This window comes from Anastrepha ludens, chromosome 2, assembly GCF_028408465.1.
Source record: "Anastrepha ludens isolate Willacy chromosome 2, idAnaLude1.1, whole genome shotgun sequence".
Taxonomy (NCBI): Eukaryota; Metazoa; Arthropoda; class Insecta; order Diptera; family Tephritidae; genus Anastrepha; species Anastrepha ludens.
In genome coordinates, this window is record NC_071498.1 from 200,754 (window position 1) to 213,442 (window position 12,689).

The following is a 12,689-nucleotide window of genomic DNA, read 5'->3' on the forward strand; positions in this document are numbered from 1 at the left end:
CTATAGCGAATAGAATAAATAAATGTATATTTTTCCAGTAATATAGAAAAGGTCTTTATTTACTTCTTTTGCATATTAAATATATTTTTAAATATCACGGTAATCGTTCTTAAGGAGTAAACTCCAGTCGCGTGTCGGAGCTGACATACACACCTTTTTTTTTTTTTAATTTCGGAAATTCACGAATTAAGTAATATTATTAGTTCTTTCTTCTGCTTGTTCTTTTTTTCAATTTTTAGCGGTTACGGTAAAATAGGTCGTCGGATGCATTAAATTGTGTTTTCTTACGAATGGATATTTTCGATTCAAGTGATTTCTTCCCTAAAAGCATAGGTATGTGATAGCAGAAGATCACAGAAGTTAGGTGGTTTGAGAGAAAAACGAACAAAGTTTGAGCATTAAGCACCTTCCATTCGGAGATTAGGTACATTCGTGCCGAAGAGGCCAGGATGACTGCAATAAAATTGAGTCGTTACCCTCGATGCAGATGATCAAGTCTTCCCTTAGAAGAAGACAAAAAGTTACTAACCTCTTATATTTATGTGTGGTGTGGTGTTGGTTGGAGTTCGCCTCGCCTCTGGTACCTCTTTGCAACATGGAAGTTGACTCCACCTCGTCTCGTGTGCCATATAGCCTACAACCAGCAGATAGGAGCACTCCAGCCTCACAATAAAAAAGCGGCAAAATAAACGCTTTTAGTTCCTTTCTGATGAGTATGTAGGGTCTTGGTGTACCTGCACGAGTATGCATCATCAGTACGCCTTTTAGTCCTAATTCTCGAGATGCCTCTACTGTACTAGCGGAGATCCCCTTAACATTTCTGACCATCCCATCCATAATTGGTTTTTTATAGCATTGAGCTTTAACGAGTTGCTTCACAAATATAGTAAACGAAAAGGTCTAGAACGTTTGATCGTGACATCAAATTGTGTCCTTGTAATCAACAGCTTTGAATATTGGGCCGAGCATTACTCTAATCAAATAATAATTTCATCTATTAGAATAAATTACATCTTTTACAATTTTTATAATGCTGGTTACTCGTGATGAAAGCACTTACGATAAATTGAGAAGTTTACTTCCTATTTGTATTGTCCAAATGCAACGACCCAAGCCGCCGATTTAAGCTTACAAAGCGAACAAAGCAAAACAGTTTACTTTAACAGAAAACAATACCAAAAACCAAATAAAACGTAGTAAGTGACTAAATTGAAAAATGCACGCATACAAAGTTGAACAAGCGTGAAACCGGTCACACCATATCATGTGATGCAATGAAATTTTATAGCAGAGTTTTGTTAGCGGAGCGGTCCGGGAGCAGCATTTTCTTGCCCTTATAAGCTCTTTGTCTAAAGCCCGATGTACGATCCGACATGTAAACATGCGAATGTTGGCAGTGGGTATGTTTCCGTCAATGGAAATAATTTACACTTTAATATGGCGCACAGTGTAATTTTTAACGTGAAAAATAGGAAAACCGAAAGTAATAAGTTTAGTATATTACTATTTTTTCGAACACCGATCGTAAATACTCCAATTAAAGAAGGGCTGAACAGTTTTTCGCAATTTTCTCTTTTTAATATGATTATACGCTTCTAAAAGCAGAAGTTAAAAAAAATGTCACCTATGAAGTCTTGAGTATGATGAATATATTATTCCAGTTACACCAGCAGAAGTTGGTAGGAAAATAAACACAATTCAGTTGAAAACGTCCCCTGGATTTGATTTAATCACGGCTAGCGTCTTTCGTAATCTGTCAAAGAATTGCATTGCCTATGTCTCAGCTTTAGGTACGTACCAACATATAAGTTTGAAATTCGTCGCAGTTACCATATACCTAAGTCTGGGAAATAACTCAACGATCACGAATCACTTCTCTGTTACCAGTAATTTCGAAGCTTTTTGAAAAAATACTTTTAAAACGTCTACAGTCAGTCATTGAAAATAAATCTGATTCCCTTTCAACAATTTGGTTTTAGAAAACATCATTCAATGCCCGATCAAATACACAGAGTCGTACATAGAAAGCGCTATGAAAAATAAGAAAGTGTGTTCAGCCGTTTTTCTTGATGTATCGCAAGTTTTCGACAAAGTAGGGCACGAAGGGCTCAAGTCCGTGCTGCCAACACAAGTATTTTAAATCCTTTGTTATATCTCCTGTATACCTCCGATCTACCATTCCCAGATCAGCAATAACTAAAACATTTTACGAGTAAAACGCACAACGGTAGCAGACCTTATGGAGAGCTAGTAGCGATTATATTGTAAAATACTTCTTAAAACTAGTTACTTTAACAAAAGTGAAAATTGTACAACGCTCTAAACAATGTCTAAGAATCTTTAATAAAAAAGAAAAGAAAAATATTATGAAACAATATTTTTCCGCAATCAACGCTACATATGGAATACATACTTACATAGTCTTGCATCGTTTTTGTCTCTATTCACTAATAATTTTCCGATTCTGAGTAACAATTCAAGGAAAGAAAATCATTAAGTGTAAATTAGAAAAAAACCAAATGAAAACAACAAAAAACATGTAAATTCCCGCTTTTAAAATCTTATCATTCGTTGGAAGACTGTATGTATCAGGTGTTTTTTATGAACTTGAGAACTTAAAACCATAATACAAAACGGAAATAGTGTTGTTATGCATTTTTTTTTATTATAATCTGGTTGATAATTTCATGGCATTTATTTTTTAAATATGATATCCGGCATAACATGGCTCGACAAGCTCGCCTTTCACAGTAACGGCTGCTCCTTAATCATTTCGAAAGAAATAAGGACCCACGATATCGCCAGGGCTTTTTGAACTTCCCGAGTAGATTTTTTTTTTTCAAAGTAAATTTCTACAATTTGGAAGCATTGTTCTGACTTTAAACGATTCATGATGTCTATCCAAGCTTTACTGAACAGTAAAATCAACACAGTTTGTCATTCTCAGCTGTCAAACCATAGTTATCGATATCGAAGTTCTCATGCTGTTAAGAAAACACCCGATATTATAAATAAAAATTATTTCCAGGTGCTAATTCGTGCTAACCCAATTACTCCCTACTTGTATACTCGTAGTACTTTTTTTGTACGCTTAAACAAAAGAAAATAAGTTGAGTGCACTTAGTAGTATGATAGAAGCCCAATCTCATATAACTCTAAGCGCTGAGTATTGGGAAAAAGTTCGCAAATTCGATTTGAAGTTCGTTACAATACTACGAGATTGTAGACGTAAGAGGGACTTTTTTCAGGTATACCGATTTCCTGCAAGCCACATTTTGTGTGGATGGTAGGTTTGCTTGTGAACCAAACCAATAAAGGGTGTAATTAGCGTGGACTTTGTTGTATGTTTTACAGAGCTCCTCCTCCTATTTCTGGTGTGCGTCTTGATATTTTTTCTATACTAACTATACAAGCAGGCACACATGCACTCACAGGCGCGGATAAAGGACTTGTTTGGTTGTATATGCCGATATCAGGTCAAGAAAATTTCCTTACCCTTGGATTTTTCACTGGTTAAACAAACAAAAGCAAACAGAACAAAAATAGTCAGAAATGGAATCGGTATTCACCTAAATTGCAATTTGGCTGTTGGTATTTGATGCTAGTGTTAGCGTTTGATTTATTGTTTTTTGTCGAGTTTGGAGGTGCAAGCGTGTATATTTAAAAGTTTCAAAATTAATAGTGACATCATGTCTTCGAAAAAATTGCATTCCTTCCACGAGAAAGCCGAAACCATTGAACAAATTGGAAGAGGCGTTAGTGTTTCATCTCTGGCTTGATAAATGAACTTGGGTAGCTAAACCAACAATTTCGGAAATAAAACAAAAGAGACGTAATATCATATTATCTCGCACCAGACAGTTTTAGCATTTAAGTGGAATGCTCTTAGAAAACAGAGTATTTATTCTAATAACCGTTGTTTCGTTCTTCGATAGCCAAAAGTCGGAACTTGTCCTTCTTATAGACTCCAGACAAGCTTATTTTATCAGTAATTCTCTTCTGAGGCTAGTAGACCCCACTCTAATAATATCTTCCATTTATGTATACAGATATGGGCATTTTGAGCAAATAGAACATTTTGAATAAAAAATGTTAACCTTGATGTAGTGAAAAACCTGAGTAGTGTGAATAGGCCATGCAATAATTAGTTTATCATATCCAGACACGACTGTAAAAACTTTAAAAAGAGTGTCAATGATCCAAAGAAATAAAAAAAAGTTGTGTTACCTGTGTGAGACAGCATAGTCAGTGCTTTTATACTAACAGTATACGAGTATGAGGACTATTAAGTGCACAATTGGAACGCAGCTACTTCCCATCTCGCTGTTCTCATTATGTAAAATGAGCCATACAAACGAATTTGTGTTCAATATTCTGTTCAGACTAGCATTTCTGCAGTAGACAACGGCATGGTGTGGATCGAACAACACAAAAAATCGCAAATTTCCATAGGTTATCAGATATACGTGAAAAAATCCATGCTGGCAGCACACCAAAGAAGCCAATACTGATATAAATTTGGTCAACTGAAAATTAAGAGCAGCAAGAAGATGACAACGAAATTTATAATCAACGACGTTCCATACATCGGTAAATATGATATGAATATTCTGACGAAAATTAGAAGATATTAGTTTGGAATTAAAATATTTGAAATTTTTAGTCAATCTGACAAACTTTCCACCGGATATCACCCTGAATACTTTTATTCGAGAGCACGCGCAGTTAACGGCGACCAAATATATGTGTTTAGAAGGCGGTTGTGGTGCTTGTGTGTGTGTTGTCAAAGGTAAACATCCCGTCAGCGGTGAACCACGTACATGGGCCGTAAATTCAGTAAGCTGGAATTTCATCACATAAATTTCTTCTTAAAAAATTAAAGAAAACAATCTTATTAAAAGTGCTTGACGCTGCTGAACACTTGTTCGGATTGGGAGATCATAACAGCTGAGGGAATTGGCAATAAAGGTTTTGGCTACCATCCGATTCAAAAACGTTTGGCCAAGATGAATGGCACACAATGTGGTTTCTGTTCGCCGGGTTTTGTAATGAATATGTATGGCCTACTTCAGTCGAAAGGTGGAACAGTCACAATGGCGGAAGTTGAGAATTCCTTTGGAGGCAACATTTGCCGCTGCACTGGGTACCGTCCGATATTAGATGCTATGAAATCCTTTGCCATCGACAGTACTATTGAAGTTCCGGAGGAATGTCAAGATATTGAAGATTTCGAGCTTATCACTTGCCCAAAAACAGGGTTGCAATGTGCGCGTAGCTGTCAAAAGTCGCTAAATACTTTGGTCTACGCCGACGGTACGCAATGGAATTGGCCACGAACGCTCCCCGAGCTATTTGATGCCCTCTCTAAAGTAGGCAATGATGAGTTTATGCTGGTCGCCGGAAATACAGCGCATGGTGTTTATAGGCGTTCATTAAACCTAAAGCATTTTATTGATATCAATGCAGTGCCTGAGCTGAAACATCACTCTATTACCAGTGACTTATTGACATTGGGTGGTAATCTTAGCTTGACCGAAGCGATGGACGTTTTCTTAAAAGCCGCTACGAAGTCTGGTTTCGAGTACTGCCAACAGTTGTGGCAACACTTCGATTTGATTGCAAATGTACCAGTACGCAATGTGAGTTTTATGTTATATATTAAACTTATTTGGAAGTATTATAATAACTTTTTAATTACAATTACCGTCTGGGCGTGCATGCTGTTATTCACACAAAAATGTTAAAGCCTACGAAAGGGTGGAACTTATAAACACGGTCAAAATATTGAAAAAATAGAAGCTTTTTGTTTTTAAATTTCCAAAGTGTTATTCCAATCGATCTTTCTTGATCCATTTATTTAAATATTGCCATTGCGGGAAATAGGTATCAATTGGCCTTTAAAAGCCCTACTCCCGGCATTAACTTGTAAATATTAAATTTTTGTGTGCCTTATCTTAATCATTAATTGTAAATAAAACAAAATCAAATTGCTGAGCGAACTTTGTCGGGTGGTATTCATCGCAACATTTCGCGTAGTAAAACAGGCTTTCAAAGTTTCAAATATCTTGTTTATAAGGTGAGTGGCATATCAGGAAATGAGGCGCCGTTTGCGAAGAAGATTTGCTAACGTTCTTCACTGACAACTAATTTTGTCGGCCGGTGGCAGCGACAAAATTAAAAATAAATCTATTCTTGACAAATTTTGTCAGAAGAAATTGGTCGTCGTCGTTCAGACTTTCGTCCGACAAAGTTCACTCAGCTATTGCTGCTTATATAACGTTATATTTACTTTAAAGGTGATGTTGAGGCTGTTCACAAAAGTGAAAACCGGCCTCATTCCTTTTTGCCTGCCTCTCCGCCACTTGTAACACTTCAAATGCTGGAACAATTGTGTGCATTGGGAGGATAACATATCTCCTAGATGACCAAACCTTGTTTAACATGAAATATGTACTCCTTCTTTCGTTTATCTTTACCCTTTTAAGAAATATTTGGACTTTAAATAGTATATTTTTATAAATGATATAAAGTTTTATTATATAACTTAATATACATACCTTCATCTGGATTGAGTTGCCGAAACTAACGAAAGGAATGACTCGGGGAAGCTCCATCTTTGTTCAAATGGCAAATTCTGGGAAAACTGTAGAACAGTTAGACCCAATCCTTTTTCTTAAATACTGGTGTTTTCATTTGTTATTTGTGACATCCCAATGTATTTCTTCAAAAATACATTTTTTTCTTATTTTTCATTTCTAGTTTTTTATAGATTTCAATAACTGCTCTTGTATTGAGGGCAAAATAAAAATAAATAGATTTATATTAACTGATACTGAACTGAAAGGGCTAATAGAAACGTAATGTATCTATTTGGCACATTGAAATGTATCTGCTTAAGTAATGATGGACAGTCAATTAAAACACTAATAACATCGAAAATAAACATAAAATACTGTATGTTTCGTCTACTAGTAAAACTACTTTGTACTCGCTCAATTATTATCTTAAAAAAGTTAGATTGGACTAAATGTTGGGGAAAACACAATGTGCATGTGGATAACACAAGTGAAACCTGAGTCAAAGTGGACTCCTTGATCAAAGTATTTTTCTATAATAAAAAGTTGAAAGTCTAGAATCAAATAATTTGTGACGATACCATTTTGAACTTTCGACAGGACATAAAAGCATTTATTAGTGTTAAACCATAACGTATTTTTGATTCTCCACTCATTGTTCAAGTCATTTCATCATGTAGTAAAAGGACATCTGACGAGCATTAAATTCTAGTATAAAGTTTTAAATCATCGGCGTAAAGTGCGAATTTAGAATGCTTAAAGCAATTTCCGTTGGTGAGATCTTAGGTTGGGGAGATAAGATCTCAGCCACATTGCAATTTATGAGCGGAATCCCAGCACTCAAACTTGTACAGTAAAAGATTATGTGAGACTGTATCAAATACTTTCAAGAAATCAGCAAAAATTGTGCCTAACTGATATCCACTTTTAAACGTTGAGATGAAACGATAGACTTTTTGCCCTTAATTACACGGCATAATGTGAAGAGCCACTATCTCAACACAATTCCTAAGCACATACATTAGTAGTTGTGATTGGCTTTTGATAAGCTAATATCGCTTATTTTGCAATATTGATAAAAAGTGTTTAATAATGGTATGCTCTCAATCTTCATTCGACATCTTATCTTGCTGATTCACCTTCATTATATACCCTATACCTCCCCTCTGTTGTACTGATTTCGGTTGGCTCTAAAATTAACAGTAGTGTTTTAAATTTATTTTCAGACTGGAACCCTTGCGGGAAATATCAGTGTAAAAAAATACCACCCAGAATTCCCCTCGGATATTTTCATAACATTCGAAACTCTCGATGTCCAACTTGTTGTCAGCGAAGATGTATCTACACAGAAGACCATCTCACTGAAAGAGTATCTATCATTAACCAATAATAAGATTGTCATAATTGCATTCGAGTTAAAACCCTACTCAAAAGAAAATTTCGTTTTCGATTCGTATAAAGTAAGATAGTTATTGAAATGATACAACCATAAGAATTCTCTCAATTCTCGAATAATATTTTAGATAATGCCACGAGCTCAAAACGCTCATGCTTATGTCAACGCTGCTTTTTTAATAGATATGGATCCATTTGTGGGGAAAGTTAATTCTGGTCGTATTTGTTTTGGAGGTATACATCCCGAGTTTGTTCATGCCACAGCAATAGAATCTGTCTTAGCTGGACAGAATTTATTTGAGAAGGACACTGTTTCAAATATTTTCAAAAACCTGATTGCCCAACTGAAACCCGACGATGTTCTTCCGGACGCCTCTCCCGATTTCCGAAAAACTCTAGCTGGAGGTTTGCTTTATAAGAGTTTGTTGAAGATTGCGCCAACAGACAAAGTGAAAGATGAATACAAGAGTGGTGGCAATTTACTTCAACGACCCCTCTCATCCGGAATGCAATCATTCGAAACAAATGAAAAAAATTACCCAGTTACACAGGCAGTAGAAAAAATTGAAGGTGAAATAATCAACTACTTTTATATTTGAATGTAAGAAAATAGTAACAAATAACAATCAATAACACATCTAGCTATGTTTCAATGTTCCGGTGAAGCCACCTATATGAATGACATACTCACTACTTCCAATTCCGTATACTGTGCATTCGCTAATGCAACAAAAGTTGGAGCAAATATTGAACAGATTGATGCATCCGAGGTTTTGCAAACTCCAGGGGTCATTGCCTTTTACTCGGCTAAGGATATTCCTGGAAAGAATTTGTCATGCGACCCATCATTTGGGTATGAAACTGAAGAGATATTTTGCAGTGGAATTGTTAAATATTACGATCAGCCTTTGGGCGTTGTAGTGGCTATTACAAGTGATATTGCAAATCGTACCGCCACTAAAGTGAAAGTGACCTATTCCAACAGTACCCGCAATATTTTACCCACCACTGCACATGTGTTTGAAGCACAAGAAATGGACCGTGTCAATAAGATAAAGTCCTCGCAATTTGATGATATAAAACTCTTAGAAACACCGGACATCAATGCCAAGGGTCTTTTTGAAATTGGTGGACAATATCATTTTACTATGGAACCTCAAACTACCATAGCTGTTCCGTTTGAAGAAGGTCTTCAAGTTTGGACAGCAACACAGTGGATGGACCATACTCAATGTGTAATCGCAAAAATGCTGCAGGTTAAAGTAAATGATGTTCAACTAAAAGTACGTCGCCTCGGTGGCGGATATGGCAGTAAGATTTCGCGTGGTAATCAGGTTGCATGTGCTGCTTCTCTAGTTGCCCACAAACTAAATCGGCCAGCGCGCTTTGTGCAGACTATTGAATCCATGATGAACTCGAATGGAAAACGATGGGGTTGTCGCTCTGATTATGAGTTTCATATTAAAACCAATGGGAAAATTATAGGGCTTAAGAATACATTTTATCAGGATGCGGGGTATACGCTTAATGAAAATCCAATAAAAAAACATTCTTTTGTTTGCTCAAAAAACTGTTACGAGCTTCCTGACTCAAGTACAAAAATTGTGGCCGAGGCTGTTGTAACGGATGCTCCCAGTTCGACTTGGTGCCGTGCTCCAGGTTCGGTGGAAGGGATTGCGATGATCGAAAATATTTTAGAACACATTGCATTTGAAGCGAACATAGATCCCGCCGATGCACGATTAGTAAACTTGAAACCTGGAAATAAAATGGAAGAATTATTGCCACGATTCATTAAGTCAACTGAATACCGAAAGCGGCGAAATGAAATCGATGATTTCAATGAGAAAAATCGTTGGGTAAAACGTGGTCTAGGCTTAGCTATTATGGAATACCCAGTGTTAGTACTTCGCCAATATCCTGCTACTTTATCTACATATCACGTTGACGGTACTGTAGTGATATCACATGGAGGAATAGAGATGGGTCAAGGTATGTGTAATAAAGTGTATGGAATTAAGTTAACTATTTGATTTTAATAGGTATGAACACGAAAATTGCCCAAGTGGCAGCCCATACGCTTGGAATACCACTATCTTTTATAAGGATTGAGTCAAGTGAAACTATTAATGGTGCTAATTCGATGGTGACCGGGGGTTCAGTGGGTAGCGAAAGTCTTTGTTTTGTCATTCGTAAGATCTGCGAAACTCTCAATGAACGTCTTAAGCCAGTTAGAGACGCACTTGGTAAGGAAACTAGTTGGTTGGATGTTGTTCAGCAGGCTTGGCGAAAGGCTATAAATATGACTATTAGCGATCATTGTAAAAAGGGTGACATGGAGAACTACAACGTATATGGTTTGGCATTAACCGAAGTTGAAGTGGATATCTTAACGGGTAATAACCAAATAAGACGTGTTGACATATTAGAAGATGCTGGCGAGAGTCTAAGTCCACATATTGATATTGGTCAGGTGGAAGGTTCATTTATCATGTTGTTGGGTTACTGGCTCACGGAACAATTGATCTATGACCGACAAACAGGGCAACTTCTTACTAATCGGACATGGAATTACAAACCTCCTGGAGCAAAGGATATTCCTATCGATTTTCGTGTAGAATTGTTGCAAAGAAATCCAAATCCAGCAGGATTCATGCGTTCTAAAGCGACCGGTGAGCCACCTTGCTGTCTAGCGGTCAGTTCAATTTTCGCCATACAACACGCTATACAGTCTTCTCGAAAAGATGCCGGTCTCAAAAGAGAATGGGTTCGATTAGGAGCTCCAACAACGCCTGAGACTATTGTTCTGAATGCAGGCACTGATGCTACGAATTTCTCAATTGCATAGTTGCACCGGCTCAAATGCACAGAAACGTTAGATCATAATTTTTGATGTTTGGATGGAAGTATGAATTACTGTATGAACAGTTTTGGAGACCACGGGTGTCGGATTCGATTATGAAATAAAAGTTAGTTATCCTTGCTTATGATTATGTTGTAATACTTTTAATTGTACTTTGCAATTCAACTGCTACTGTGCTATGTCTCGTCAGCAAGCTTGTCATACTTTTACAATATCTTCGTGTTATATATATTAAATTTATATATATACAATATACAATATATATAGAGATATAATATATAATATACTAGCATCACCCAGTGGGCTTCGCACCACCATACATAAAATGTTTTTTTTATATCGCAAGAAATTTTTCATATTAAGTTTTCTTTATAGAACTCGTAAAATGTTTAAACAATTGAATTAATTGATTTGTTTCATTCAACATACTTTCTAAAGATGTCACAATAGCCTTTTCTGTACTTTTTTAAAATTTGATTGGGGTGGTCACCTATATACAGGTAAGGTGAAAGAGCCGATAAAAACTTGTAATTAAACTTTGATTCTTTAATTTCCATTTCAATTTTTTACGCTAAATAAATTATGCTAAAATAAATAAAGTTAAAAATATTTTTCCAGTTCCTTGAATGCTCCAGTTTTTATTATATTTTCGCCCAAAATTAATATTAACATAATACACTTACAACCACAACAGTACAACAGAAACGCTCATAAGCGGCTGTGTATTTGTTATTGTTTTCCCCATACAGGCATTTCGTATGAGAGGAAACCATTACTCACATAAAATATCATAACTCAGGAACGGCTTTACCGATTTCAATTAAACTTCACACAAACCACCTCCTTAAAGATAGAAAAGAACTCTAAAATTTTTGTGTCAATCGGTTCTGCGGTTCTTGAGTTATAAGATTACCAAGGAAATGTAATATATAACGACAACTTGAAATAACCCAGGATCAGCAGTGTGGTTAAGAATTTCAGCTGATATAAGGCTTTCGATTTGATCCGGAGTTATTTTATGTACCAGCCAAATAGTTTATGTGCGTGCGGCAATCCCCTTTTCTGCCATTCGATGGAATACATATGGCAACGCACCTCCCCAAATACATATAATTTCACAATTAAATCCATAAGTGCTTTACATTTTTGCCGAAATGGATACTCATGTAGTTCAAACACATCCTAGGGTTATCCAGGTCCACGTTTTGGTCTATATTATATCTCGAGACCCTAGTTACGGAGGGGCATTAAAAATACTCTATACTATAAAATCATCAGCAGCTTCCATTTGCTACCCATATTGTTCAAACACATCCTAGGGTTACCCGGGTCCACGTTTTGGATTATATCTCGAGACCCTAGTCACGGAGCGGTATGAAAAATACTCTATACTATAGAAATCATCAACAGCTTCCATTTGCTACCCATATTGTAGGAACACATCCTTAAGCTATCGGGGTCCACATTTTGGGCGATATCTCGAGACCCTAGTTACGGAGGGGCATTAAAAATACTCTATACTATAGAATCATCAACAGCTTCCATTTGCTACCCATATTGTACAAACACATCCTAGGGTTACCCGGGTCCACGTTTTGGATTATATCTCGAGACCCTAGTCACGGAACGGTATGAAAAATGCTCTATACTATAGAAATCATCAACAGCTTCCATTTGCTACCCATATTGTACGAACACATCCTTAAGTTATCGGGGTACACATTTTGGGCGATATCTCGAGACCCTAGTCACGGAGCGGCATCAAAAATACTCTATACTATAGAATCATCAACAGCTTCCATTTGCTACCCATATTGTACAAACACATCCTAGGGTTACCCGGGTTCACGTTTTGG

At 36.5% G+C, this 12,689-nt stretch overlaps 2 protein-coding genes across 2 annotated transcripts in view; one reads left to right on the forward strand and one right to left on the reverse strand.

Annotated features, from left to right (window-relative positions):
• The window catches only part of LOC128861276 (uncharacterized), an 84,750-nt gene that overhangs the window by 61,041 nt on the left and 11,020 nt on the right, over positions 1-12,689 (reverse strand). The window lies entirely within an intron of this gene.
• On the forward strand, positions 4,352-11,066 carry LOC128861272 (uncharacterized). Its single transcript, XM_054099277.1, has 7 exons — positions 4,352-4,590; positions 4,664-4,836; positions 4,902-5,639; positions 7,802-8,035; positions 8,099-8,540; positions 8,613-9,962; positions 10,013-11,066. The coding sequence occupies exons 1-7, from the start codon at positions 4,551-4,553 to the stop codon at positions 10,816-10,818; spliced, it is 3,783 nt and encodes a 1,260-aa protein (XP_053955252.1). The 5' UTR covers positions 4,352-4,550; the 3' UTR covers positions 10,819-11,066.

What these genes read in the sequence shown, in the direction of transcription:
- LOC128861272 (XM_054099277.1), top strand. Translation starts at nt 4,551, where the DNA reads ATGACAACGAAATTTATAATCAACGACGTTCCATACATCG. An exon ending in CAACGACGTTCCATACATCG is followed by an intron (nt 4,591 to 4,663) that starts GTAAATATGATA and finishes TGAAATTTTTAG; the next exon opens with TCAATCTGACAAACTTTCCA. An exon ending in AGGAATAGAGATGGGTCAAG is followed by an intron (nt 9,963 to 10,012) that starts GTATGTGTAATA and finishes TGATTTTAATAG; the next exon opens with GTATGAACACGAAAATTGCC.